At 34.0% G+C, this 16163-nt stretch overlaps 1 protein-coding gene across 1 annotated transcript in view; it reads right to left on the reverse strand.

The window, feature by feature from the left end:
• HOOK1 (hook microtubule tethering protein 1) overlaps positions 1-16163 on the reverse strand; it is a 61598-nt gene that overhangs the window by 10416 nt on the left and 35019 nt on the right. Inside the window, exons 10-17 of the mRNA XM_040627224.1 lie at positions 10100-10240; positions 8589-8790; positions 7900-8010; positions 5653-5740; positions 5513-5573; positions 3801-3941; positions 2104-2197; positions 409-443 (exon numbers count right to left, since the gene is read on the reverse strand). Of these exons, the coding sequence (XP_040483158.1) occupies positions 409-443; positions 2104-2197; positions 3801-3941; positions 5513-5573; positions 5653-5740; positions 7900-8010; positions 8589-8790; positions 10100-10240 (873 nt within the window). The remainder of the gene's footprint in view (positions 1-408; positions 444-2103; positions 2198-3800; positions 3942-5512; positions 5574-5652; positions 5741-7899; positions 8011-8588; positions 8791-10099; positions 10241-16163) is intronic.

Raw genomic sequence — 16163 nt, forward strand, 5'->3', positions numbered from 1 at the left:
ACCTGCCAAATATTATAGGGGCTGCTGGGAGAAGGTAAACTGCCTGTACATGATGGGTGCTAAAAATGTTAATTTTTTCCCCTTGCCATCCTTGCTTCCTAAGAAAGTCAAAGGAAATATTTTATTGGTTAAACATCCCACATCTCCACATAGTCAAGTTGTGACAGTTGTCTGCTTTGTAAACTCTTCAAATGACATTAGTGATTGAAAAATGTAGGATCTGGGATCACTGGCAGGCGGGCTCAACATCTTAGAACATTTTTCTTTTCACTTCTTGGTAGCAGTGGTGAACATTCAACTGCCATCAGGGGATTTTTCTTAGAAACAAAATCAGAAAAGGATACTAACTTTAGAAGTTTTTAAAACCCTTCCCCTCTCATATTTGAAATGAAATATCAGTTTACTTACATATGAGCTTCCAACTTCTGCTTTAGTTTGCTGGACTATAAAAATTAAAAAAAGTTGCTGTAAGATAACTATTGTGACAAAGACAAATTTTCCAGACATCAAAATCTCTTTACCTCCTTTTGAAGTATGTAATTTAAAATTATAAATGTTTCAAAAATTTGTATTTCTAATAACACACTTGTAAAAACATAAAATTTTAGGTATTTTTTACTTCAAAGGGAAAGGAAAGGAGGTTAAGAAATGAAAGAAGGATGAGTACAATAGTAAAAAGAATAATGCTTCATATTTCTGAATACCATGAAAATAAAATTTAAATTTGAAGAAAAATAGCAAATGCAAGCTGAATGTGATATACTGAGGAGTATCAAACATTTAAAAATCATTATTTAAAATATAAATTTGAAGATTTTAGGCCTTTAATGAAGAACAGACTTAAATAATTATCTTTATAATAAAGCTTTATCATTACAAATGCAAGCACTTTAATATTAACATCAAAACGAAGCAAGTGGATTTTGTTAAAAAGTAAAATTTAAAACATAAACTTCCTCTTTAAAAAGCAGGAGTTTAAACCGCAATACTGGTTCAAGATCATCTACTGAATAAATGAAGGGTTTAAAATAAATAATCTGGAATATAACTCAGACACTAATACATTTTAAAAAGAGAAAATAAAATCTTTAAAAATACTGCAATCCAAAAATGTACTCCCCCAGATAGAATCCCCAAAGTATTCCCTAATGTGGATTAGAAAAATATTTGTATTAGAGAGGTTACAATACCGTATATATGCACATACGAGATGCCGCCATGCATGAGACGATTTCTATTTTCCAAGCCCCCAGGGAAAAAAGAGAAAATCATATAAAGCATATAAAAGACAGAGAGGAAACCCAACCCTTTCAGTCTTCTTTCTCATCTCTACTTACTCTTCATAGCTCTCTCCCCCGTCAACACAGGCAGAACCACCTCCCATTGTGCCTACCCAGTATCTAACGTACACTGAGCCCTATCCTTTTGTTGTTGTTTTAATTAAATGCCTTCCTCCCTTCACTGTTACTTCTTTTCCCCTCTGCATACAGAGACCCAGCCACAGCACACTTCTAGGTATATTCAGATTTGGGCCGTTTGGTCTCTGCTGAGTCCTCTTATCTGTCCCCTACAGTGTTTGCCTTCAAAAGCCCATTAGAAATGGTGAGGCCGTAAGTCTGCTTGCAAGGAGGGAAGAAATAAGGGGTGACTGATGTCTTCAAAACTGCATTAAAGTTTCTGTCCTTTGGAGGTTGGTATGATCCACTTTGATGCTCTTTGGTAGAAATCATGGTCTCACTCTCTCCTTCCTGTTAGAAGTTTTCCTCAATTCTGGCTGCTGACCACTCTTACCAGGACTTTTCTCGAGCCTGAGCAAAGAGCTGTGAAGACCTCACTCATAGCACGCTCTCAATCAGGAGTTACCATGAATCTAGGTGTAGCTGCTGAAGCAGGACAGATAGAAATCACCTTCCAATACATACGATTAATTTATAGGCTCCAAGTTGGCAAAATCACTGCATCTGTTATGCAGATATATACGGTATTCGAGGGTACCCCCAAAGACAAGGGTAGCACTTTCAAATACAGGACTAATTTGGGCGTCAGGACTTAGGGCGGAGCGTCCACGGGCAGCAGAATTATTACAATGTTTAAGTTACTTACACTTTCTCCTTCAGACTTGGAGCCTTGGTCCTGTAAAGATTTCTGGAGGTCCTCAATCTGCTGCTGCAATTCTCGGATACGCTCTTTGCTCAGCCTATTGTAAGATGAATCATATGTATTTGTTTGTTTTGAAAGTCAAAGCAGTTATGGATCTACGAAGGTACGTTCGTGCAATTTAACTCACAAAGTCTGCATTTAGTAGCAAGAACAAATGTCCAACAATTGTCTGTGGCTACGTATAATATATAGTGTAAGTATAGCAGGCTACTTGCAAGAAAACATTTTTTAAAGAGAAGACATTTTATCATGGAAGTATATATGCCCACATTTAAAGATTTCAGATACTTATGTGCCAGCTGCAAAAGCACATCGATTCTGCACTGTCCTCGCTGGTACAAAAACTGAGGAAAGTAGCTCAGTTTTCCTATACGTGTACCTTTAATGAATGGGAACAAGGTTTCTACTTGTTTCAGATTTCACAGTGTATTGACAAAGGCCTACCATTTCCCAACCATTTCTTCATAACTTTTTATTTAAATTAAAGAGACTAACACTAGCAACTAGTACATTTCTAACTTGGCAAAATGTCGTTCTTTAAAACCCTGCTTAAGAGTTACCTCCGCTGAGGTTACCAGCAAAAGTAAGTATCTCACTGTCTCTTTTCATGTATTTATGACCCAACACACCTGCCTATTATAACTCTCTGCTGTTCCCTTATTGCAGGTACCACATAATATAATCATTAGTCATATGTCTATCTTCCTACAGCAACTCTTTAAAAGCTGAAACTTCGTATCTCCAGTGCTGATATTGAACTGTACAGGACAGTAATATCGGATGGTCCCTTCAGAAAGCTAAAATGTTGATGTAATACTATATATACAAGTTTGAGAGACAAGGTTCAAGTGTGCCTAAAATTCCTGGTGGGCTCTAAGATCTAGTAAAGTTTGGTCAAATAAAATCAAATACTTTTATAGCAAAATATGCTATTTGTAAGAGTCAAGTTAGCATAGTGGTTAAGAGTCTGGACTCAGGAATCAGATTGACAGAAAGTTCAAATGTGGGATTGAGAATTTACTAGCTTATAACTCTGGACTAGTTACTCAGCCTCCTTGGACCTCAGCTTCCTTATCTATAAAAAAGAGATAATTACAATTCTCACCTCAGAGTTACTGTGAGGATTTCTGAGTGAATACCAAAAAGGTGCTTAGCAAAGTGCCTGGCATATAGTGAACACTGTATCAATGTTATATATTCTTAATATTCTAATTCTTGAGCACCTCATTGGTATCAGATGAATACACCATTTGCTTTTACAGCTAAAGACACTAAGTGTGAGTTTAACTTGCCCAGGACAGAACAGCTAATACATTTAAATAGAGGGGGCTCAAATTTGACTCCACAGTCTATGGTCCATCCATGTACAGACGGCAGCCCAAAGCCAGACTGCCATTTATCCATTTGTTAAATTTTCTGTGGATTGTCAAGACATATAAATGAAATTCGAGAATAAGCAAGCTGGTTAATAAAGTCTGTTAAAATAATGGCAGTGAAAAAGGCTGAAAACAAACAACAATTTAAACTTCTTTAAATCCCACTTATTGTAACTACAATGACATGTCCCACTTCTGTGAGTCCGGATTTTGTGGCTAGCTAATAGAATCACTACGAATGCCAATTACAAGAGAGCGCGTCACCTTTGCTCGGTTTCCAATTCATTCACCTTGCGGTGCTTCTGCTCCAGCTGCTCCTGAAGCTCCCCAACGCGCTCGTTCTCCGTACCTTCCTGTTGTAAGCGGAGCATCTTATTTTCATGTTGCAGTCGGATAAATACTTCCCTGATGTTGAAAAGCAAAGTTTGTTTTCAAATTTTTTCAATGTACATTTTACATTTTTTTTACATTCTTAACTTTTAGAAAATTCCTATTCATTCAATAGCTGTCATTTAAAAATGTTACGAATGTTTCTGATATTTTTAAGAAAAAACTACATTGTAAGCCTGTCTCAAAAAACAAGTAATAAATTTTTCAAAGCACAAGTATTATATTATATCATATATCATTAAATATTATGCAAATCCCCAAAGAAACAGGAGTTATTTTAACTGAGATGTTATTCACTATAGCATATCCTCAGAAAATATATACATTAAAAGCAATAGATTTAAGGAATCGGTTTGCTTAACATTTTTTAAGAATACTCTTATGATGACAGTCATATGACTGCCTCTAGGTTTTTTTGATTTCAGAAAACAATTTTTATTAAAAGTTTACAAATATGCACTTTCTAAAATGCAAATGATAGAAATGATATTAAATAAAAAGTAATGTTCTCCTATCCGCTGCCTCCCCAAATGCAATTTCTTAAAAGCACATAATTTCAATCAATCTCAATTTGTGTTCTTCTAAATGGCAACATCATGACTTTAAAATACAGGCTCATATGGGTATTTTTTTTTCATACGGCTATTTTTAAGGTGACATTAATATCACTGGATATTAACAACTAAAAAGTTGCTTTCCAGTCCAGCATGTAAGGAGCTCTGTCTTAACAACAAAAAATTGAACAAAATGAAAATTAACATATTTGCAAACTATATGTTGAGTGAAAGCAGTCACAAAGGCTGCCTATTGTAGGAATCACATACGTTAAATTCCGTAACAGGCAACTCCACAAAGAGTTGATTCCCGGCTGCCTGGTGCTGGAGCCTGAGGGGAAGCAGGACTGAGGAATGACTGCTAAGAGGCACAGGGTATCTTTTTGGTGGAACAGAATGTTCTCAAATTAGATGGCTGCACAACTCTATGCCTACACTAAACACCCCTGAGCCATACGGTTTTAAATGGGTGAATTATATCTCAATAAATCCCCTTAAATAACGAGTAGAGTCTGAAGCAGTAAATAAAACTGTTACCACAAAAAGGAAAGGAAAACCATGAAAAATACCAGATTAGTCGAATACTTAGAAGCAAGCATAGCAGTAAAATACCACAATAAAAGCTGGTTAAGAGGAAACTCTAAATTTGTATTTTATTTAACTTCTGCTTAATCCTTCTGCTCTTATTGACAGCTCCTCTTCTATTTGTTTCACCCATGTGGATTTGAATGCCAGGTATCAAAAGGGTTTTCCATTGAGTTTATGGGTAGGAAAACTTCAACACAATAAAAGTCATATTAGAAAAACCAGAATATTTTATTCATCTAGTTTGCGAAATTTTACTTCCAATAAATTCTAAAACTGCTGTAGTAGCAGTAACAATCTAAGAAGTTTAAGCAGATGAGACAAAGTAATTTTGAGCTCCATGACTCATAAAATGGAACACTCTAAAGGCTAATAATTTTTCTAAAAAGAAAAAAATCACATTTCTAATACGAAGTATAGCTTATCAATTACTAAAAACAAATTTACCTATATTCCACTGGCATAATCTCAGCAGCAAGATTCTCATAACTTCTTGTAGCGGATGCATCTAAACAGCAACAGCAACAGATTAACATCTCAGTATTTCTACCGTTAAAAAAAACTTTTCTAAATCCAAGAAAATTCACCTGTTTGGTTTAGGTGATCTTGTTGTACTTGTGAACATCGAAGCTCTTCATTCGTTTCTTTCAGAGTATCACGTTGTTCTATTAGTCTCTAAAAAAGAATTGTTTACATAAGCAAAATATTTAATTCTGCCCACCAGAAATGTACTTTATGCTAATAATAATTTATCTTAATTTCATAATTGTTGCTTAGTTAATTAGAAGTGACAAAGTTTTCGTTTTAGCACTAAGAGGTAATTTTCTCTTACATAAATCACATAAATTATCTTTATACAACATAAATCTTGTGATTTCCCCATTAGATAATTTATCTTTGAACCAAACTAATGTAATTATGCAATGGAGTACAAATGTGCAACTGCAGAGTAATTAAAAAAAAAAAAAGCATGGACTTTGGAGGCAAACAGATCACGGCTTGAACTCCAGTTTCACTATTTCCAAGTTATTATATCACCTACGGTGAGTTATTTGACTCTTTGGCTTTAGTATTCACATCATCAAAATGGAAATGCGGATACATAACCCTTGCAAAGGTGTCTTGAGTGACGAGTGAGATAAAGTTGGTGGTTACTTGGCAGAACTGGTGGACCGATATTGATACACTATTATTAACTAAAGGACAGTAGGATTCACTCTTTCTGTTTTACTTTTATGGGTTCTGTCAAATGTATAATGTACCCATTGTTACAGTATCATGGTCAACTGATTTTCAACAAAGGTATCAAGGCAATTAATAGGGAAAGAAAAATCTTGTCAACAGATAGTGCTGGGACAACTGCATACCCACACAGAAGAGAATGACGTTAGACCCCTATCTTGCACCATATACAAAAAACTAATTCAAAATTGATCACAGACTAAATACAAGAGCTAAAACTGTAAAATTAAAAGAAAACATAAGCATAAATCTTTATAACCTCATATTACTCAGTGATTTCATAGAAAAACTGCCAAAATAGCATAAACAATGATAGAAAAAATAGTTAACTCGATCTCATCAAATGAGAAACTATTCTGCTGCAAACAGAACCATCAAAAAAATGAGAAGAACCCACAGAATAAAAGAACATGTTTGCAAATCATATATTTGAGAAGGAACTTGTATCCAGAATCTATAAAGAACTCTTACAACTCAAAAAAAAAAAAAAAAAAAAGAAAAAAGAAAATACCCTAAATAAAACATGAGTAAGGGATCTGAAGAGACATTTCCCAGGGAAGACATACAAATGGCCAATAAGTACATAAAAAGATGCTCAACATCATTAGTCATTAGGGAAATACAAGTCAAAACCACAATAACATACCACTTCATATTCACTAGGGTAGCTGAAGTTAAAAGTCTGGTAAGTGTTGGCAAGGATATGGAGAAGTTGAAAACCTTTACAAATTGCTGAGAATGAAAAGTGGTTCATCTACTTTAGAAAACAGCATGGTAGCTCCTTGAAAGGTAAAACATAGTTACCATACGACGCAGCAGTACCATTCCTAGGCATGTACTCAAGAAATGACAACACATGTCCACATAAAAACTTGTAAATAAATGTTCATAGCCACAAATGTCCATAAGATGATGAATGGATAAATAAAATCTATAGATATATAGAATGGAGTATTATTCAGCATTAAAACAAAGTACTGAATCATGCTATGACATGGATGAACTTTGAAAGCATTAAGCTACATGAAGGAATCTAGCCACAAAACCGACAAAGTGTAGATGACATATTCTGGACAGACTGGGCAAATCTGTAGAGATGGAAAGTAGATTAACGGTTGCGAAGGCTGGGGGGAGGGGAACCAGAATGCAGGGCAGCTGTCAGTAGGTATACTAATCGGGTGATGACACTACTCTAAAATTTGACCGTGTTGATGGCTGCACAACTGTGAATATACTAACTACTACTGAATTGTACACTTCAAGTGGGCAAAATTTATGGTACATAAATTATATCTCAATAAAGCCATTAAAAAATAAAATCTATGGCCCTTGCTCTCAAGAAGCCGACGGTTTAGAATGGGAAAACATGCACTGAGACATATGGCCTTGCGTCTGTGACTTCATCTTCCCTTGTGAAGGAAATGAACAACACTGCACAGTAAATTTCTACTACTTTCTTTTATACCAACACTTGAATTTAGGAGAGAGATAGAAGATCTTATTGACATGACCTCCAGTCTTAGAACAGCAAGGATAGTTAAATGCTAAAAGAGAAGACAGACATATTACTTATCAACTATACTCATGTGTACCTCTTTTTCCTTAAGTAAAGCTTCATGTTTTTCCTCAAGCCGCTTCATTTCAAATGCTAGTGTATCTGCCCTTTTGGATTCAGAGGAAAGTTTATTGTGAAGATCTTGAACCTTTTGTCAGAAACAAAAGCAGATAACAAGAGTATATAATATTAATATTAATATTAATAGTTTTTCAGAGTTTAATAAACGAGAAACTGGAAATAAAATTTATAGTAAGAATATAATCAAGTAATCCTAAATAGCTGTTAAGATAGCATGTAAATAAGAGTTAACATAAATTTTAAAATACCCAAATAATAATTCAGTAAAAATAAAAAAAATCAGCCTTCCATTCTAATGTTTCTCTAGGTTGTTTGATAAATAGCAATATTATCAGTTATAGCTCCATTCGCTAGGCAATTATTACCGGTTACCAGAAATGCTAATAAACAATAAAATGCCCCAAAACATATATAAGCTCAGAAGAGAATAAAAAGGGAAAGACCTAGATAACTCAAATTAAATTATCAACTCTGGAATTAAAATTACAGGTAGAAGAAATCTATCATAAGTTCACAGCGAACTCTTGGCAATGTTTCTTCACATCTCTATCATTCTTAAAGTGTCAAAAGGAAAGTTTCGAAAAGTATCAAAAAGTAAGTTGCGCTCTTTTGATTTTATTTTAAAAAATTAAGATATTTTCTCACCTGCCTCTTGTATGTTTCTAACTGCGTACGTGCTGCATTCGCCTTCTTTAATTCTTCTTCTAAGCTGACTGTATTATGCATATACATCATGTTTGTTTCTTGTAAAGTTTTCACCTGCTTGCGAAGGTCGTTCAGATCCTGTAGCTTCTGACGATATATCTCGACCGTTGACTCAAGTTTATTTGCTTTATCAGAGGTAGCCCTATGATAATAAAGACTGCACATTACTGGGTAAGAACTAGTAAACGCATATGACAATTTTATTCTGCCTGTAAAGTTAGTCAACCACATAAACAATCAATTGGCTGAAACAAAAAAAAAGAAAGGAAAAAAGAAAGAAAATGAGAAGGACAAAAGAAATAAACTTTGTGGGAACTTTGGAAAAAGACTCAAGTTCAGCACTGAACCTTTTTGCTGTAAGGGCATCAAAACAAAAATGCCTTAAATTTGACAAATTAAATTATCAAACCATTTCACACAGCACAATGTATAAAAAATAGTTTTGCAAAAGCAGCTGAATAATTCTAAGCTTCTCCATTGCTTATAGGCCAACTTTGCTTTGTGTATAGCATTCAGTACAGTTTTATTCTAAGTATTCGATAAACTTAGGAAGTTGACTCAACTTACAATCTGTAAGCACTTTGCTTTAGAGTTGTGCTTACCTGACCAACTGGGCTAGAGCAAAAGTAAATACATAAATCACTTTCCATCACAAGCAGGTTCAAATGAATGGGTATAAAGATTTTGTTTCAAATGGACATAAAAACTGTGCAACAAAATGGCCCATTAAGAAAATTTAACAAAATATAAACAGCATATAGAGTCTGTTTGCTTAACATTTCATAGGCAAAAGCCAAATAAAAACTTTATATATTATCAAAGACAATAAGAGAACCTTGGGGTAACCCTGAAACAAATGTTAAGATATTTACCTATACCTATTTTATATCAAATGCCAAAATATGGATTGAGAATGCTTTCCCTTATGTAAAAAGTTCACAAGATACACTAATGAGTACAAGGAGGTCAAGCTAAATGAATCTAAAAGTAATTCAGCTTACACAGTTATAAAAAAAGGTATCATTTTGGGTTTACAAATTCTAATATGAAATTGTGCTGACATGGGTGGCTCAGTCGGTTGTGTGTGTCTGACTCGATTTCGGCTCGGGTCATGATCTCGGGGTTATGGGATCGGGCCCCATGCCTGGCTCTGCGCTAAGAGGGGAGCCTGCTTGGTATTCTCTCTCTCCCCCTCTGCCTCTGCTCCTGCCCTCCCCTCATCCTCCCTCTCTTAAAAAAAAAAAAAATTGTGCTAACAAGAATTGAATATTATCCTTAAACTACCATTACCATCAACAAACACATAATAAGTAAAGAGTAGGAGCCCAGATAAAAACTGATCAGTACTTGATACACAGGAAAAACCTAAGAATCCCTGATTAGAATACAGGATACCAAAATGACTAAGGGATAACTCAGAAGTGACATAATTATAGTTAGATATGCCATACCTAAGAACATCTATTTCATCTTTCAGGGCTCTTGTTTCTTCAGCAAGACTGGTCAGTTCATCATTCCTATGCTGAAATTCAATTAGTTGCTTTTCAAGTTCTTCACAGTGAACACGGTAATCATCTTTTGCAGCTTCAAGCCTTGAGTAAAGAAAACAAGTACTTATAATGTAGTTTCCATCATTTGTTTTCTTGCTGAGACATGTGCTTAGCAAGACGTACTTTAAAAAAAAATTTTTTTTTTTTTTTTTTAATTCCACACTCAAAAGAAAGGCTAAAGGAATAAGACACTTTCAGCTCCTGGATTTGAAATTGGCTGAGAATAAACTTAATGTTCTGAATTTTCATTTTCACTTCTCAAACACTGTGCTTCACTATCTCTAGCTCTAATAAGAGTTTTAATCTCAAAAGATGAGGATAAAATGTATAGATGTTTATTAAAATTACTCAAAAATATACATCACATGCAAAGTGGTAAAATATTAACTCTAAATAGACTATAATAAATTAAGGGTAAATACTTAAATTTGTTGGCAACAACAAAAAGTAAAAAGAAAATACAGTGAATACAAATATTTAAAAAATTATTTGATTTACCCAAAGGAATGCAGAAAAGAAAAACAAAAGGATATATGACAAATGAAAAACAGCAAACTGACAGACCTAAATACAGTCAGAATAAAAATTACATAAAAGGCAAACAGACTAACATACCAATTAAAAAGGCAGAGACCATCAGACTAAATAACAAAGCAAGGCTCAAATATATGCTAATAACAAGAGATGGTTTAAATATAAAGGCACAGATAGATTAAAAGTAAAAAGATTTAAAAAACACCACGCAAACAGTAAGAAAAAGAAATTGGGGTGGTTATGCTGGCATCAAACAAAATAAATTTTAAGACAAAAGAGTATTATCAAAGATAGAGACAGTTCATAATTATAAAAGGGTCAATTCATTAGAAAGCCATATCATAAACATGTATATACCTATAAAGAGTTTTAAAATACATGAAGCAAAAACTGACAGAATCAAAGGCAGAAATCTACAAATCCACAATAACTGTTTAATACCAGTCTCTAATAAATGACAGAAACAACAGTATCAGTAAAAATACAGAAGAGCTCTGAACAACACTATTAACCAAACTGATTTGACAGGTATAGAACATGTCAGTCAAAAATTACAGAATACACATCCTTTGCAAGTGCACATGGAACACTCATCACAACGAAAGATGCCAAACAATAAGTATTAATAAGTATCAAAAGACTGAAATCTTGTGAAATATGTTCTCTAACCACAAGAGACTTTAATTAGAAATTAGCCACAATAAGAAATCTAGAAAAGCCTTAAATACTTGGAAATTAAACAACACATTTCTAAATAACTCACAGATCAAGGAAGAAATCACAAAGGAAATTAGAAAATATTTCAGAACGAATAACAACAGAAAGACAACCAGTCAAACTTTGGGGACCCAGCTAAACTAGTGCTTAGAGGAAAATTTACAATTTTAAAGGCTTATATTAGAAATGAAGAAAGGCTTAAAATCAATCATCCAAGTTTCAACCTTAAGAGCTCAGGAAAAGAACAGCAAATTAAATCCAAAGTAAATAAAAAGAAAGAAAGAAAGAAAGAGAACGGAGATCTAAAACTAATAATATGGAAAGCTAATAAAGTGTTTGAAAAGATTAATAAAGTTAATGAAACCCTAGTAAGAGTGATCAAGAAAAATGAGAAAAAAAACCCCACAAGTTACCAATATCAGGAATGAAAAAGTATCAGTATAGCTCCTACAGTCATTAAAAGGACAAAAAAAGAATACTATGAACAACTTTATGCCAATAAATTCAATAACTTAAATGAAATAAACATACACCCTGAAAAGCATAACTTATCAAACTGACATAGATGAAATAGAAAACCTGAGAAGCCCTATGACCATTAACGAAATTGTATTTGTCATTAAAAAGTCCTTTCACAAAGAAACCCATAGGTCCAGACTGTTTTACTGATAAATTCTATCAAACATTTAAGGAAGTAATAATATCATTCTTACATAAACTCTTTCAGAAAATAGAGGAGAGAATACTTCCCAATTATTCTATGAGACTAGCAGAACTCTGACAACAAAACCTGAAAAAGACATTACAAGAGAAAAAAGTTATAGACCAATATTTATATGAAGACAATCAAAAAAATTATTTCAACATATTTGCAAACTGAATCCAGTCATATATATGCAGAATAATAAGTATGACCAAATTGGTCTAACCCTGAAATATAAGATTGCTCATCATTCAAAAAACGAAACGATCGTAATAAAACAATGAAAAAGAAAAACCACTCTGTCATTTCAAGATGTAGAAAAATCATTTGTCAAAAGTCAATACCAATTAATGATAAAAACTCTAAGAAAGCCCAAAATAAACAGGAACTCCTCCAAAATGATAAAAAGCACATTAAAAAACTCTACAGCAAGCATCATACTTGATGATACTTAACTGAATGTCCTCCCCCTAAGACCTAGAACAAAGTAAGATGTCTGTTCTTGCTCAATGCAAGAAAAATAGAGGGCAGAAATAATTAAAGGAAGATGTAAAGCTCTATTAATAGATTAGATGATTGTGGATGCCTCAGATTTTCTACATAAACAAATTACTAAAATCAAGTGAATTAAGAAACTTTACAAGACATAAAAGTTTCAAAATATAAGATCAATTTCAATATATAAAAATCATATTAGCAGTCACTTTACAGAATAACTTTACTTATATTTGTAATAGCATCTACTTGGGAATAAAGTTAATAAAACACACATAAGACTTCTCTGCTGGCAACACCACAACGTTGCTGAGAGAAATTAAAGACAAATAAATGAAGATACTAAATTCATATAGAAATTCTCAATATAGTTAAGATATCAATTTTATACAACCTAAACCATAATCACAGAAGGTTATTTAACACAGAAACTGACTAGCTAACTCTCAATTTTAAGTGATAATGAAGAAGACATGGAATAGCCAAAACAAATTTTGAAAAGAAAGAACAAAGTTGGAATACTTACACTACCTGATTTTAAGCTTCTTCTAGAGCTAAAGTAATCAAGACCATACCATATAGGTACAAAGACAAACTGATGAATGGAAAAGAATTAAAGAGTCCAGAAAATGACCCAAATTTTATGGTTATATCATTTTTCACAAAGGTACAAAGGATTCTGGAGTAAAACTAAAATCTTTTCAAATGATGATACTGTAACAACTAGATACCCACAGAGAAAATAAAAATAGTACAAATAAAGCTTGACTGTACACTATTAAAAAAAAAATCAATTCAAGATGGAACATAGGCTTACATGTAAAAGATAACACTGTGAAGGTTCTAGAAAAGAACAGTAGAGATTATCTTCATGGTATGAAAGGGCAGTACACAAAAACACCAATATTAAAAATATCGATAAAGTAAACTTCATCTAAGTTAAGAACTACTATTCATTGAAAGACGCCATTTAAAAAATGCAAAGGCAAGCCACAAAACGAGTGAAATATTATTATGCACATATCTGACAAAGGATTTGCATCCAAATTTTTAAAAAGTCCTACAACTAATTGATAATGACAACCCAATTTAAAAACAGTTCAACAGTGTGAAGAAACAATTCACAAAGTAAGATATATTTCCAATAAGCACGTGAAAAGGGGCTTATCGCATCGCTGGTTATCAGGAAAATGCCAATTAAAGCCATAAGGAGATACTATTACACTTTTCCTGAACTATTTAGCTAAAAAGACAGGTAAGAATTATGCCACGCAGGCAGAACAACTAGAGCAGCGAGCCGCAGACTGCTCACGGAAGTATAACATGTTATGATCACTTTGGAAAATGGCTTGGCAGTATCTTTTAAAATAAACGCAGAGCTACTGCATAAGTCAGCAACACCACTCTATATATTTACCAATGAGAAATAAGAAAAAAATATGTCTACAAAAAGGCTTGTATTACAATGTTCAGACTAGTTTTACTGACAAAATCTGGAAACCCAAATGCCCATCATCTAAAGGAAAATGGATAAATAAAAGTGTGTATAACGTGGAATAATTCCAAATATTTGAATACTACTCAGCCATAAAAAAAAAAAAAACCAATTACAGATTCATTCAAAACATAGATGAATCTCGCAAACATGATGAGCAAGGGAAGCCAGTCACCAAGGAGTTCATACTGCATGGTTCAATTTATATGACATTCTAGATCAGAGAAAACCCACCTATGGTAAAAAATAATCAGAATAATTAGCCTCTGGGAGGTAGGTGTTGACTGGGAAGAAGCATAAAGGAACTTTCTTCAGTGATTGAAATGAACTGTATATTGAGTCAAGTGTGAAATTACACAGACTTGCGCATTTGTTAAGACATGTTAAATTGTACTTAATATTCATCTTACAATATGTAAATGTTACCTTGCAAAAGAACTGTAAACATACTGACGTCTTATTAATAGTTTGCTTTATTACAAAGGTAAGGTTAGCAATTCTTAAATTACTTTCTCTGTGTTCTGGGATTAAGTATATGAGTAAATATATTGAGGAAAATGGGAGCCAGGTTTCTCATCATTGGAGAAGGGGTTTACAATATGAAAACGGAGATCAGAATGATCCCCCAAAACACAGAACTAAAATGAAAGATGTCAAAACAAACTCATTGTTCACAGTGAGAGACATAAAAACCAATGCAGACGTGTGTATATATGAGTGTATGAACACAGGCAAGTGTGAATACGGACAAGTATACTTCCTAGCTCTGTACAACAAAGGGGGCTAGAAGCAATGACAGAAAAACTCATCTGGAGCACTAGATCTTTGTTTCTAAACAACACTGTCCACTAAAAGGAATTAGGGATCCCTGGAGAAATGACTGATCGCAGAGCCGGGAAAGGACAAGATATGTCTAGAATATTTTGTTGTGCCAGAGAGTAAGAAAGTGCTTAACGGATAGTAACGGGTTGAAAGGACACAGGGGCCAACTGAAAGACTTCTTGGTGGTCGAATCTGGGACAATTTTACCATTAAATAAATGATAGCTATGGATTTATAGACCACTGAATAAGAATCCATTACTAATGGGGCGCCCGGGTGGCTCAGCCGTTAAGCGTCTGCCTTCGGCTCAGGGCGTGATCCCGGCGTTCTGGGATCGAGCCCCCACTGGGCTCCTCCACTGGGAGTCTGCTTCTTCCTCTCCCACTCCCCCTGCTTGTGTTCCCTCTCTCGCTGTCTCTCTCTCTCTGTCAAATAAATAAATAAAAATCTTAAAAAAGAAAAAAAAAAGAATCCATTACTAAATGCAATGCATGATCCTGGATTGGATTCTGAATCAGGAAAAAAAAAATAGCCATAAAGGACAATGAGACGACTAATGGAATTTGAATATGATCTGTAGATCAGATAATAATATTGTATCAATGACAAATTCCCTAATTTTAATCACTATATTGTGGTTTACAAGAGAGTTTTTTTGTTTTAGAAACATATGCCAAAGTATACAGGGATAAAGGTGCATGGGCCCAACTTACTCTCAAGTGGTTCAGAAAAAAACATGTGAACCCATAAGCATATGTATAGAGACCGCTAAAGAGAATGGAAAAACCTGCAAAACACTTGTAGAATCTGAGTAAAAGGTATGAAGGAGTTCTTTGCACTATTCTTGCATCTGTTTTTGTGTTTAAGTTTGATATTATAACAAAAAAAGGAACAAAAAAAACACAGAGTACAGTTACCGTGCCTACTCTCAAGGCCCCATAGTTCCAAGCTCAGCAGCAAGCACACAAGAGACAATGTTTATTAAAGGCAAAATGTATAAGACCTTTTTTTTTTTTTAAAGAAGAAACGAAAGTTAAAATAGAAAGCATCTCTTTAGCTTAAGATTTCCATTTTCTCCATTTATTATCAGGTTCCCTCTCCTATATAAGATGCCCCATTCTCCCTCAGCCTCCGCAGTCACTCCCTTTAACTCCTATTGGACTTGCACATGGCCTTCATTTGGCCCTTATCACAAGTTA

This window comes from Ursus maritimus, unplaced genomic scaffold, assembly GCF_017311325.1.
Source record: "Ursus maritimus isolate PB19 unplaced genomic scaffold, ASM1731132v1 scaffold_12, whole genome shotgun sequence".
In the NCBI taxonomy this organism is placed as follows: domain Eukaryota; kingdom Metazoa; phylum Chordata; class Mammalia; order Carnivora; family Ursidae; genus Ursus; species Ursus maritimus.